The sequence below is a fragment of the Monodon monoceros genome, unplaced genomic scaffold, assembly GCF_005190385.1.
Source record: "Monodon monoceros isolate NGI ecotype Baffin Bay Population unplaced genomic scaffold, NGI_Narwhal_1 Super_Scaffold_8, whole genome shotgun sequence".
Lineage (NCBI taxonomy): Eukaryota > Metazoa > Chordata > Mammalia > Artiodactyla > Monodontidae > Monodon > Monodon monoceros.
Window position 1 is genome coordinate 28,523,568 of NW_021703785.1, and position 14,008 is coordinate 28,537,575.

Genomic DNA, 14,008 nt, shown 5'->3' on the forward strand with positions numbered 1-14,008 from the left:
AAATCCATATCTGATGGATGTAATGTTTAATATTAAATATTTATGGTAGAGTGGCTTTTCTGAGATACAAGATTAGGCATTTAGAATAAGAATTTAAAAAACAGATTGTTTAGGAATAGAATTCTTAGTCAGGATCCTTGAAACCAGCTAGCATTTTTAGAGAGAAAGACCTTTATATAAATCCATACAATCAGAATAGTTTTTAAACTATTGAAATTATTTTCATCTCCAGTTTCCATAAAATAACTTCAGTTTACCTTGGTAATCTTAAACTGGGCTATTTTATTAACAATATTATCAGTAAAAAGGCATGACTAAAGATTAAGTCAATTTACTGCAATCAAAGGAGAATTCTTTATATTTATGGAAAAGCTTAGGATAGAAGGCAAGGGTTGGTATGAAGAAGGCTCAGGCCTGAACTAGGTCCTTTAATAAGCTGTAAAGTAATCTCTACCCCATACACAGCTGGGCACAATCTTTGCACAGATTCCAGCTCAGTTTATCTGTGGGGCTGGTTTTTAAATGTTACCAAGCAGCCAGAAAAATTTTACCTACTCGCTGATACCCAATTTTCCTTTAAAAAAAAAGGACATATCATATGATATATAAAAAAGAACACAAAGCCTTTTACTCCAAAGTGAATTAAGAGCTTATCCTTAGAATAATCAGTCCAGTAAAAGAATATATGATTACCATGCTGTCTTGTTTTAAATAGGGGAAAGAAAATGTAGAAGGTTTAAGAAGCAGGATGCTATTTGGATAATAAAGGGTAAATACGAGGAAGATGCTGGAAACAAACTTTGGCCAACTCATTTGCTGTGAGGGGAAAAGCGTGTGTGGGGTTTGGGAACGTTGCTGTTTTTGTAACATACCAACAATTTCTTTAAAAAAAAAAAAAGTCATCTTAAAGGAAATACAGTCCTAGGGAATTCGTTAAGTGCCACCAGAGCAGATTATAAAACTGGATGAGACTTCTTAAGATTTTTTATTTTATTTTTCTGATTTCTAATAAGGAGCCAATATTGAGTGAGGGTTCCAAATATTTATACAGTTTGAGTTATTTTCACCTTTTGCCTATTTTCCTGTACCTACAACTGATGACACACTGTGGGTATACTTACCTAATATGGAGCCAGAATTAATAACTTATTAATAAGATTATTCTAAAGCCCTAATATAACTTAGACTTCAACTAATGGTTTCTTGTAGAGGAAATTTTATACATTTACAACTTAACAAGAAAAACAGAAATCACATTTAAGTTAGTTATACAGAAGTTCAAAGGACAGCAAAATTTAATTGGCAGATTCCTGCCTAGCTTGTGTTTTGGTTTTCCAGCTACCATTTTAAAAGCTTTTTCCTGAATCATCTCTGCTTCAAAGCCCTACTTCAACTTGTAAGTATAGATAGGTTTGATAAATTCTTAAGAAGTACTTATATGAATGCTACACACTGTTATAGTATCCTGAGTCTATATGTCAAATTCTCAGAATTTCTTCACATCAGTATTCTTAGCAACAGTGGAAAATCATGAACGCTTTCTAATGTAACTAGTAGATTCTTGCTTTAATATTCAAGTTCCATGTACGGATGTCCTCATTTGTTGTTGCCATGGAACCAAGTTCTGTGATTTACAGTTAATACAAACTTGGCATAGGAGTTTCTGCTTGTTACCCCAATGTAGTTCTGGAAATCCAAAACACTTTTTCCAGAGCAATTTTCCTGAATCCATAGAGGCTGACATTGCCCGATTTTAGCCGCTAGATGGTGCCAGTGCAAAGATCCAAGTTTTCTTGTGACATAGTCTGAAGACAACTAGCAGGTTAAAGAGGTTAAAGTAATCAGGAATGTTTGGCGCTATTAACATGAGTAGACAAGGCAAAACTGTAGGCAGTGAAAGCCACTTCTCCCTGTGCTCGAGCGTGAGACATCCTCTGTGCAGCAGGCATCATAATGATGCAGTGCTTCTTATGCTATCTGTGCTGAAGGGCTGGGTTTTTATTTTTAGACTGCGTTTTAGTGCCTGTAGTTTTGAAGACAATGATAAATTCCTAGACGAAATAAAAGCAAAGTACAAGCCCCCGTTTTTTTGTTTTTTTTTTTTATTGGATTCAACAGAAACAAAATTAGTCAAACAATTTTCTGTTCCTCCTCACAGACCAGAACATACGGTGTTAGTAACTTATGGTCCAGGCACTGGACCACACTTGAGCAGCGCTGAAAAACCTGCTTGATGGTGCATCCCATTCAGTCAGCAGAACCTGGTTCAAAATGAGGCTCCATTACCACTAGGTGGGTAGCTGTGGAAAGGTCACATAACCTTTCTAAGTCTCAACTTCCTCATTTGAGTCACGTAAAGAGTACCTACGCTTAGGCTTTTTATGAGAACTCAATGTACTAACCTCTTAGGAAGCACTCAAATGTGGGCAGAAACTGAATAGAATTGGTACATTTACATATTAAATACAGACTGTTTTCTCTGATCTCTGCCTCATCATTTTCCTGACTGGTAGGTATTTTTTCCATGAATAGAAACAAGGTGTTCAGTTATCAGACACTTAAAGGACGTTGAGACCTTGTTTGATGGCCCTAATGGAAGCACGGCTACTTGGCGATCCTTGACAAAAACCTGCCCTCTCTCTGGGAAGTGTACCTTCTTCCACTGCTGGCAGCTTTAGTGGGCGGCGGAGGGACTGTGTGAAGCAGTGAAGGAGTTAGTTAAAGGGTGCCCGTTCACCCAGATGTACCTGCAGTCAGATACTTCCATGTTCCATATGTGTGAAGAACCGCAGAAGCACTATGCTGCCCGCTCAGAGTCTGGGTGATTATTACAAAGCCAGGAAAGGCTGGCATGCAAACCACATTAGGCAAGATCAATGATGGCAGTTTGTTCTCTGATTAATCGTCATAGTTACCACTTACTGTGACCTTACTAGGCCAAACTATACATGGCTTCAGTCTTTACAACAATCGTGACAGATGAATCATTTTTGAGATAAGGAAACTAAGGTTTGGAAATGATAAGTTGCTTAAATCACAAAATACCAGTCACTGGCTAGTTCTAAAATGCCAGCCAGAAACTTGTGCTCTTTATCACTGATTTTACCACATCTGGAAGCATGACCACTCCAGCTGTGGTGTCCAAATTACTCTTTAAGGTTAAGTGAATAGAACAAAATCAAACTACTAGGACTGGCTCTAGAAGTTACAAAGGCTGTAAAGTCAGTCAAAACTACCAGAGAGTACCTAAATGAGAAAGTGTAATTACCATATCTGCAAAAAGTAGCTCCCACCATGACAATGTCACTGACAGTATTTTTAGCTTTGGCACACCATATCCACAATTTCACATTCTGAGTCCAAAGATCCTGTATATCTGATGATATGATATAATTCTCCATATTAACAAAGCCTTGGAGATTGAAATCAAGATCACCTAATGGGTTCACTTTGGCCAACACAATAAGAGTTTTCAGCTTCTTTCCAAAAAAATTCCCAAGATATTATTATGCAGCAATTCTGCCCATGTGTCTTTTACCTTTCTGTCCCAAGGAAGAAAGGCCTAAGAAATCCACACATGTAAAACCACTCCCTGAAAAACTGATGTGCTAGTAGAAAAAAAAAGCAGTAGAATTAAGGTTTTATAAACCAGAGAGTGTTCTGTTTCTGTCAGGTAAAGGGATTTCTTCATATGTTATTTTAATAAAAGGGAATTTCATAGGTAAAAACCAATATTCAAAATTATAAAACAAATAGAACTGTCTGTGTATAATCACAGCATCAAAAATTTGCAAGAGACTCAAAAGAAACTCTTTAGTTGACAAATGTGGTTTGAAAGGACAATAAAATCTTTTTATGGCTAAAGCAAGAGTCTTGTCTCCTGTTGGCCCAAAAACAGATGTTTCATTTCCCAAGTAAGTAGGTTCTCCACTGTAAAGAAATATTCTTGTATAGTTGGTTTCTATCTTCTTGAAGTCTGCTCCAAGTTCAGCCAACTTCTTATATGTCCTTAACACAAATTTGGAACAGTCGTAGGATTCAAACCATGTCTCTGCCCCTTTTTCTGGGCTGGCTTGGACAGTCCATGTCTCATAATAAATCCCTGTTTCATTGTCCTGTTTTACCCACTTTGCCATTTTGTTAAATATGTCTCCTAGTTAAAAACAAACAAAAAAAAAACAACACTATGTGAACATCAAAGCTAATCATGTTAGTTTTAAGTAAAATGCTCTAACCAGATCAAGGCCATGACTACATGATTAAACAACAGTTTTTGAATTTCCAAACCTGCATCTCACAAAAGGAATCCAAGCTCAGCCAATTACTGTTCCATTTTTCAAGGCACAAGGTATTTCTGAACTAAACATTAGATATAATAGGTGTATAAAGAGGAGTCTTACATACGAATTCTATAACCATTTAAGCTACAGTCAAAAGCTAAATTGTACATGTGCGAAAGCCCTCTTTCTCTACTCCACTCAACAAATCTTGGATTCAGAGGCAAAAGAGAAAAAAGAAGCAAGGGAAAAATTGTGGAAGAGGAAAAAGTGAATGAGGCAAAGATAGTGTAAGAAGAACTGAGGAAGGTGAAACACGAAGCTTTTCTGTGCAAAGCAAGGTATGAATGGCTGCCTGAGGAACAGCTTCTTGAGAAGGAAGCACCGTGCCCCATTCACCCTGAATATCTGGTATCTCCCTTTGCTCCCTGTACTTGTGGCTACTGCTTACAACCTTTCTACCCACTACACAAATTCTTCCAGTGAATCAACTAAACTGGAAATGTTTCTGACCAAGTTCATGGATTATACAGACTCCAGGATGGCTAACACTCTCTCTTACCACCTTGTACCAGACCAGAGGGATCTCTCCAAATGTTAACAAAATACTCTGCATGGTTGCAACCACATCTGGGCCTAAAACAGCATGGCCCCAACATTTCACTTTGTCACTGTGTGTGAATCTTTCTTAGGTTACTCCAGCTTGAGTCCATAAAATCAATATTTAAAGCCCTACAGAATGAACAGAGTAGCTGCTTTTATCAATTTTATGGTATTAAAATGGTGAAATAATATAAATCCTGTTTTCTTAGAGCTGGAGATACTGTTCATAGTGTTCTTCAACTTTGAAAAGCCACTGCTTGTAATGAAGAGATAAGAATGCTTCAAAACCCTATTCTGTAATGTGAAAAAAGGTCAATGAACAGGATTAATCACAAGGCAGATGGATAACTTAAAAGATTTAAGTACCAGCATATTGCAAACTCTTCTACAGAAAATAGTGATCACTTGTTCATATGATCATACTTTGATGTCAGAAGGAAGATTTTGTAGGTAATGAGGTAGGTGGAAATGGAGAAAGGAGAGATGTGAACTGGCCTGGAATGAAAGAAGGATAGCTATTTACCACAATGAGCATTGCTAAAAGAGAATGGACTTTTATATTGTTGGATGGTTTGGGGCACATCAATTAGAAAATAGGAAGAAATATAGAAAACAGCATGATAAATAGTTAAAAGATTCCCAGATTACATTTAAAAGACACCAATTCTGCAAATCAAAACCACAATGAGATATTACCTCACACCTGTCAGAATGGCCATCATCAAAAAGACAAGTGTTGGTGAGGGTGTGGAGAAAAGGGAACCCTCGTGCACTATTGATGGGAATGTAAATTGGTGCAGCCACTATGGAGAACAGTATGGAGGTTCCTCAAAAAATTAAACATAGAACTACCATATGATCCAGCAATTCCACTCCTGGGCATTTATCCAAAGGAAGAAAAAACACTAACTTGAAAAGTTATAAGCACCCCTAAGTTTCCTGCAGCATTATTTACAATAGCCAAGACATGGAAATGACCCAAGTTTCCATCGAGGGATGAATGAATAAGGAAAATGTGGCATGTACATACAATGGAATATTATTCAGCCATAAAAAAATGAAATCTTGCCATTTGTGACAACATGGATGGACCTAGAGGATATTATGTTTAGTAAGTCAGACAGAGAAAGGCAAATTACCATATGATTTCATATGGTATGTAGAATCTAAAAAATAAAACAAATGAACAAACAAAAGAAAACAGAAACAGACCCACGGATACAGAGAACAAACTGGTGGTCACCTCTAAAATAGAGATTTACCTCTATTATTTTATTTAGAAAGTCCAATTTAATTGTACAGCTTTATATCATTTATTTTTATTGTGAAAATAGAAAAGATAATCTGTAAATAAGTTTTGCATGAGTAATAGTTTGGATCAAAGGTTAGTGATTCCAGAAGTGTATTTTATAAGTTGACCTCTGAAGAGCAGACCGTTACTGAGAGGCCTCAATGAAAGTAATTTCTGTCATTTTTGGATATTGATGCAATCATCAAATGCTGCCATAGTTTTGAAACTTACCTGACATGGTTGCTACCAGAACTAACGTCCCGTTTTCCTTCCAGTGAATATCATCAATTCCTTCAAAAAAGCAGGCAGCTCCTTGATTACACCAGAAAGGGGCATTCATTTCAGGTCGGAGATGGGGAAATGTGCAGTTTCCAAGCTGGAAAAGTTCATACCATTCCATTGTGTAGTTCTTTTCAGTTAAAGTACTCCTGAATCCAATGGCGTCGTGCATAATTTTCTGTGTAAAGATCATACATGTATCAAAGCATCTGTGACGTAACCGCTGGTTCAGGAGCCAGATGGGAGAAAGTGCGATACCACAGCTGCATATAGAGCAGACCAGTTATTCCCCTTCCCTGTTGCTATTCTCACGTTGAGCAGCCTCCATGCCCCAGACACAGGAAGGAAGTCTGTGTACCTCTCAGGTGATGAGAGGCTCAAATGGTGAGCTAACCTAGGAAAAGTGTGCACAATAGGAACTGGATGTGAAGAAGTGATTCCCACCTGCCTTGCCCCTTGCTCGGGGCCTCCTCCTTTCTTTCTTTCCAGGATCTGGGTACAGGAATTGTGTTTGGATCCATAATATTAAAATGGATTAAAGCAATTGCACTGATTATTGTCAGGATCATAAAACTTGATTATTTTTTTGGACTACTTATTTAAAATTCGCTAAGAGGAACACCAATAAACATAATCTAAAACTAGTGACTGAATAGAGATTATTCCCTCAAATCCACTTAATCAAATCACTTAATTAACCAGCTACAAGATCAAGATGCAGCCTTACCAAGTGTCCCAGGAGGTCTCCATATTTAAATTCCCACACTGGGGCTTGTAAACGAAAGACTTCAATGACATCATCATCCTTCATCACTGGGACAGGGGAGCCAGTGGGACAGAAAGTGTATTTAGCTTGACAGTAAGGATCTGGTTCTGGACGGAAGGAAAAGCGTCTAACAAAAAAAAATCATCAACTTAGATTCTAATAGGAATTTGGTTCTCGCACATCGTAGAATCCAGATTTTAATTTCACTGTCAATCACATTTTTAGAAAAAACACCCAAAGCTCAGCCATAGTGTATAAATACACATTTTATATGTTATCCTGTGAACAAACTCCAATGATGTCTTTAATAGCAAATGATACATTGAAAGCACTGATAATTGCATGCTTCCTGGTTCCCCGCTCCCATTGTGAGAATTCTGAAGACAGGGACCACACGTGAAAATGTTTATAGCTCCACACCTTATTTAGTAGACAGATATTTACTGAATAAAGGAATAGCTTTCAAATGATATTGAACTTCCCAAACAATCCATATGTTAAGATTATTCAAAGATAATCATAATTAAATAGAACGCATTTTCTATTTTCTTGAGGATTAGCCGACATCCCCTTCAACCAATATTATTGAGGATCTACGACTATACTAGAAAGGAGGGAAACAAAAGTTAAAATGCTGTTCCTCCCCTCAAGGAGCTCTGGGTGAGGGCTGGTAAGACATTAAACAAGTGATGAAGCGCAGCATGGTGAATGCTTACAAAGAAATACACAAAGGCCTGAGGGTGCAAAAGAGGGAGAAATCATTTTTACCTGCTGCGGGATGCCTGGGGGTAAGGAGGCAAAGGAAGAGATGAAGGCCTAGCCTAGGTTTTTAAAATACTTTAGGAAGTCAGTACGGAAAAGGAAACAAAACACTAAATACTCTAAGACAAGCATGACATGCTGGAAGAGTCTCAAGTGGGTAAGGAAGACTGGAGTTCAGGCTTCAAGGCAGCAGCGGTGAGAGGAGAGGGAGGCAGGGACTGTCACTTCGCCCTAATTCAGGTGCACCTCGGAGACAGCGTGGGTCGCTTCCAGACCACCACAATACGTCGGATGACGCTGTAAAGGGAAGGGAGTCATCCGAGCTTTTTAGTTTCCCAGTGCATATAAAAGTTATGTTTACATCATACCGTGGTCTATTCAGCGTGCAATAGTATTATGTCTTAAAACCCCCAACATATTGTATGTACCTCAATTAAAAAATACTTTACTGCTAAAAAATGCTAACTACCATCGGACCACACAAGGTTGCCACAAATCTTCAGTTGGTAAAAAATGCAGTATCTGAGTAGTGCAATAAAACGAGAGGTATGTCTGGACAATGTGAAGGGCACCCTCTAGAGTGCCACAGCTGGGGAGGGCTGAGCCTGGGAGGGAGATCAGATAAAGGATCTGAAGTAGCAGATGTGATATAACTGAATTTGCTCTAAATAAGCCTCACTTTATGAATTAGAAAAGGGTGGGGAGAAAGGCCAAATTAAGGCTGAGAGGGCAGTGAGGAGGTCACAGCAATAATACAACAAGCAAGGAAGCAGCCTGAGAAGGCCACGGCAGTAGGACTGGGGAGGAGGGACTGTGGTGATTTCAGATCAGCAGACACTCACTACACACCTTTCACTGGAGAGAAAGATGAAAGAGAAAGTAGCTGCCTCTATCTATCCTCTAAAAATCCTAGATTCCCTCAGGTTCTAGCCCAATCTATTGTTTTACAATCCTAACACATCAACAAAAATGTCTATTCTAATTTAAAGAGTTAAAATCTTGATTTAGGGAGTTCCCTGGTGGTCTGGTGGTTAGGATTCGGTGCTTGCACTGCCTTGGCCTGGGTTCAATCCCTGGTCAGGGAACTAAGTTCCCGCAAGCCCTGCGGTACAGCCAAAAAAAAAATCTTTATTTAGACAAAAATATTGACAACCCCCTCCTAAAAGCTTATGAGTCTTGGATATACTTAACTGTTTTATAGGTGCTTACCTGGTTTAAGCAAATGGGCAACTACATATAGGTTTCACTTACCCACAGCAAAATCTATTTTAGGTCAAAGGTAATTTCAAAAGTATGATTTAAGTGTGAACTTAATAAAGTTAAAATTTTATGATGGGGATTAGATGAAGGCATGTACTTAACACTTCAAACTTTTAAAGAAACTTAAGAAGTCATGGTCAATATCTTGTCCTTAAATCAAGTAGTTCTGGATTTCCAATCTCTTCCTCGTTTTATTGAATATTAAATTTTTACTTCTTTTGAACATTTTATTAACACTTTCAAGAAAACCAGCTTCAAACTCAAATTTCTCTTTTCATGTATATCAAGCAAAACAAGGAAGTACTGCGAGCCATTTAGTGAGCAGAATACACCAATACTGTATTCAGGTTTGAAAATAGCTGGCTAGCATTTACTAGATTTAATCCCCCCAACAAACCTGAAGTAACTACTGTTCCTAATTTTTGACTCAGGACATGTGGACACTGAGATACTGAGCAACTTTCCCAAGATCACACAGCTAGTGATGGTGGAGCCTGACTTGATCCGCAGGGGTGGGAGCCCAGAACTCACTCGCGACCCCTAGGTTATCCTGTCTCCCAACTCACTATTTCGTCATCCAGAATAGTTGTGCATTTTCAAAAGCTGCTGGCCCTTCCCCTGCCTGATGTTGACACCATGGTTTCTTTCTTTCTCTCTGCTTAGCCATCTCTGACAATTAGGCCATGTAAATACTCTTCTAGTTCAAAGGCTCAAATATGCTTCGCATATCTGCAGTCTCCGTGTCCTCAGCTTATGACCAGCGTCCTACCTCCAGGCTGAAGACACTGGACAAACGAGGTCGCCAACCAAGGGGCCGAGCGGATTCCCGGGTCGCCGGACTTCTAGTGCTAAAAACGGGAAGTCCCAGGCAAACCCAGGCAAGCTGGGTAAACTGGACACTTGACGTGCAAATGTATGCACTCAAGATAACTAAATGACAGGGCATGGCACGGTAATAAATGCGATATTAAAGGTCTCCCCAAACCATTCAAAGTGTCAGCGACTTGTATCCGACAGGCACGCGACGAAATAACATTACTCCCTTTTCATCCACGATTCGGGGCAGCCCTGAGTCTAGGTCACCTCGTAACTGGCTCAAGGGTCCCGGGAGGAGGTGACCCCAGGGCGGCGCACAGCAAACATCCGCGACTCAACAGCTCTCTTACTTCATTCAACGCCGCGCCCTCAGGGTCGCCGAGCGCCGCCCCCGCACAACTGCGCGACCGGTACACAATCCCCTCCCCGCCCCCCCGCCTTTGACCCGCGAACTTCGGACGCGCGCGCGAGCGCCCTCCCCTCCGCGCCAGCGCACTCACTTGTAAGGCACCGGCCACTGGCGCCGGGAGGGGCCGCTCGCCGCCGCCGCTGACGCCGCCGCCAGCCAGAGCAGCGCTGAGGCCCAGCGCCAAGGCGCGCAGACCGGAGCCACATCCCCGCCCGCGCACCGCCGCCCCCAGGCCCCTAGACCAGCTCTCCCCGCCCGCGCCATGAAGCGGTTCCCGCTGCTTGCGGCGCCTCCCGCGCCCCGCGACGGCGGAGGGCCGGCGAGCAGAGCATGCGCAGAGCCACGCCCTCGACGGCGGCTCCGCCCCCTGTCCGGCGCGTCCGGCGCGTCCGGCGCGCCCGGCGCGCCCGTCCCGAGCGCGGGCGGCTTCTGGACTTGGCTGACCCGGAAGGCGCTTTGGTCCAGTTCCCCCGAGCAGCCCAAACAGGCCGTGGGCCTTCTTTTTCTCTGGCTCTTAATGCCGAGTTCTTTCGGCCTCACGTCTCAGTTTAAAGGTCACCGCTTCTTTGGAGCTTCTGCTGACGTCCCCCCAACTACAGTCACCACAAGCAAGCAAACAGAAAGTCCAGCTTTGGTCTCTTTTGGATTCTCTAGCACCGAACTCTTACCTCATCCCTCAGGGCCCAGACTAGGAGACGACAGACACTTGAGTGAAGGAGAATATATGGGGGAGGTGAGTGCACTGAGGAAGACAATGATGGGGGAGTGACTGGCCCTCACCTGACTAAGCCGGTGAGACAGTGGCCACACTAACAAGGAGCTCACATCCACCCACCTCCCCCCGTCAATGTTCATCCTTGTTGGATCTACCGCTTCAGTTGCGAAGGAGATTCTGCATTACTCTGTCTTCTTTGACCCTTCACCACCTGAAGAAAAAAATGGGATCAGCTGCCCTGCTTCTGATGAGGCACTCATGGCCTGTCCCGCTCTCATAGACAGAGGTTGACGTATGTCTATAAATAGTGCATTATGGACTTCCCTGGTGGCGCAGCGGTTAAGAATCCGCCTGCCAATGCAGGGAACAAGGGTTCGAGCCCTGGTCCGGGAAGATCCCACATGCTGCAGAGCAGCTAAGCCCGTGGGCCACAACTACTGAGCCTGCGCTCTAGAACCCGCGAGCCACAAGTACTGAGCCCGCGTGTCACAACTACTGAAGCCCGCGCGCCTAGAGCCCGTGCTCCACAACAAGAGAAGCCACCGCAATGAGAAGCCCGAGCACTGCAAGGAAGAGAAGCCCCCACTCACAGCAACTAGACAAAGCCCGCGCACATAAACGAAGACCCAATGCGGCCAAAAATAAATAAATAAATAGTGTATTAAAGACACATAATCATTTATAGTCACTTACGGTCACTTACAGTCACTCGTTTCACAAGAGGGCGGCCTGCAGGACTCAGACCAGGGCTTTCCAACGCTTTCACGTCACCCACAACATGAGTGAACCAGCGTAGTATTTGTAAGTATGTTGGAATGAGCAGGGTGACTGCAGTGGCCAGAGGGGACTGTTGTGACCCGGTGGGCGGGGGGTTGGGGGTGAGGGCACGGTGAGAGGTGGGAGCGTCATTGGCTTCCCCACGCCTGCCAGGCCTTCTGAGGGTCGATGGGAATTGTTCCCCTCTACGCACACACGCCTTTGCCTACTTGTTACAGCAGGTTGGGGATTCTGGGGAGGTTCAGGCAGGGCTTCATTTTAACCCTCACTTACCTAAGCATTTAGATGGCTCCAACCCTAGCCCTCCTCCGTATACCACCACCCAGTTCAAAATCACCAAACCAAAGACCCACCCAAGATGAGAGGGAAACTCATCCTAGCGGTGACAGCAGACGGGTACTGCTTGATCTGAAGGGCATCTGTAGGATTCTGAGTGGGCCCGCACTTGAGCATGGCTTAAAGCTAAAAGAAGCAGTTCTCGGAAGAAACATTATAGATTTTACAAATGAGGAGACCAGATGCTAGAGGGCCACAGTGGAACTTTCTATCCTCAGGATTTCCCAGAGCTACAAAACCAAGCTTCAGATCTACCTTGGTTAGTGGTGGGGATCTCCCCTCTTGGGTGTGCAGTCTCTCCACTCTGTGTGCAAGGAGCTCTAATGGTTAACAAAGCGTTTCCTCATAATAGCCCTGACTCAGTCTCTCGGTAGCTCCCATCTGCTCTGCTCTGGTCTGCCTTCTGTTCTTCTTGGCTATGACCCTAGCACCCCAGGCTAAGAATGCTTCCAGACTATTGTTGCCTGATCCCTCATCATACTTGCTACTTCTCTCTAGTCCGACGTTTTTAAACTTTGAGGACCCAACAAATAGACTGAATTTTAATCCAATTGGTTTATTTTGCAGGCTTTTCCAATTAGCCTAAGACCACAATAGTGGAACAATACTGTAGTCTATTAAAATCAGGCTTATTAACCATTGCATCGTGGGAGGTTGCGCACAGAGGAACTGCGTGGCATCTCCCCAAGCAAAGGAAAATACAGAGTTATAGGATTCTGAGGTAGGGTGACGTTTAAGTGAAATTTAAGTGAGCAGTATTTTGGTAGGCTCAAAGCAAGGCTGTGTGTCAACACACAGAGTCAATGTGCAGCTTAGATGACAAAGTGGACCTGGGGTCCTATTTCCTTGGATACTATGAAGTTTAAATACAGATGGAATTTTTGTGTCTAGAAACCCCTTATTGCGAGCTCTGCACCTGGGTTGTAAAGGTTGTAAATTGAAGCTGCTTATCTGTGTCAAGGGGCTGAGAATCTCCAGGTAAAGGTGAGATATTTCATTCTTACTGATGTAATTTCCAACAGCAAAAACTCTCTAAGTCTTTAACTTTAGAGAACAAATTTTCTCAGTGAGTCAGAAAGCAGGAGGTGGTTATGACACTTTACAGCTCTGTTTGGGGAGAAATATTGTTTTATGTTAATTTTGCAACTGATTTTATCAGCCTTTTATTCCAGGCTCCTGGATGGCAGGGCAGATTTTTACAGTCCGAGCTAATTTTACTTTCTCACTTATGATGAAATAAAAATTCATATTTTAAGGCAAGACAAGAAAAATTTAAACGTAAATATTTTCTCTCTCCATCTGGGCTTCCTCTCTCCCCTCTAGTGTGCACTGTGCATCTGCATTATGTGTTAACGAGACCTCTCCGGTGGCAGAAATACCTGCTCAACATAAAGATCAATTTTTCTCCTTCTGGCACCAGCCATGTTGTAACTCCTTAGAAGATATCATTCCTTTCTCAATCCTGTAAGAGGTCACGATGACTCACCACTGGCCTTGTATGGGCAGACATCTTTAATGAACTTTATGTACAATGCCAATATATCATTTCCCTTAAAGATAGGGATTGGTGCAGAACAGACTGGTCAGAGGACCTGGGGAGATCCTGGGCCGCACCTAATGGAAGTTCTTAGCTTAAATACTTACGTAAGACCTATTAATGTCACTGGCTATGTTAGTAAATATTCTGCCTCTTTTACAAGATTATTGTTTCTTGCAT

At 42.2% G+C, this 14,008-nt stretch overlaps 1 protein-coding gene across 1 annotated transcript; it reads right to left on the reverse strand.

Moving 5' to 3' along the window:
- Positions 1 to 527: 527 nt before the first annotated feature.
- On the reverse strand, positions 528 to 10,727 carry CLN5 (CLN5 intracellular trafficking protein). The gene is made up of 4 exons (XM_029210593.1): positions 10,555 to 10,727; positions 7,178 to 7,343; positions 6,403 to 6,628; positions 528 to 4,153 (listed from the first exon to the last, which is right to left on the reverse strand). Exons 1-4 carry the CDS (start codon positions 10,725 to 10,727, stop codon positions 3,642 to 3,644), a joined length of 1,077 nt encoding a protein of 358 aa, XP_029066426.1. The 3' UTR covers positions 528 to 3,641.
- Between the last annotated feature and the right edge of the window lie 3,281 nt (positions 10,728 to 14,008).

Bases quoted from the DNA above. Each gene is read 5' to 3' on its own strand.
- CLN5 (XM_029210593.1), bottom strand. From the start codon at position 10,727: ATGGCGCGGGCGGGGAGAGCTGGTCTAGGGGCCTGGGGGCGGCGGTGC. The intron at 6,629-7,177 runs GTAAGGCTGCAT...ATCTTTACACAG, and splicing joins GAGACCTCCTGGGACACTTG to AAAATTATGCACGACGCCAT. The intron at 4,154-6,402 runs GTAAGTTTCAAA...GTTTTTAACTAG, and splicing joins TCTGGTAGCAACCATGTCAG to GAGACATATTTAACAAAATG.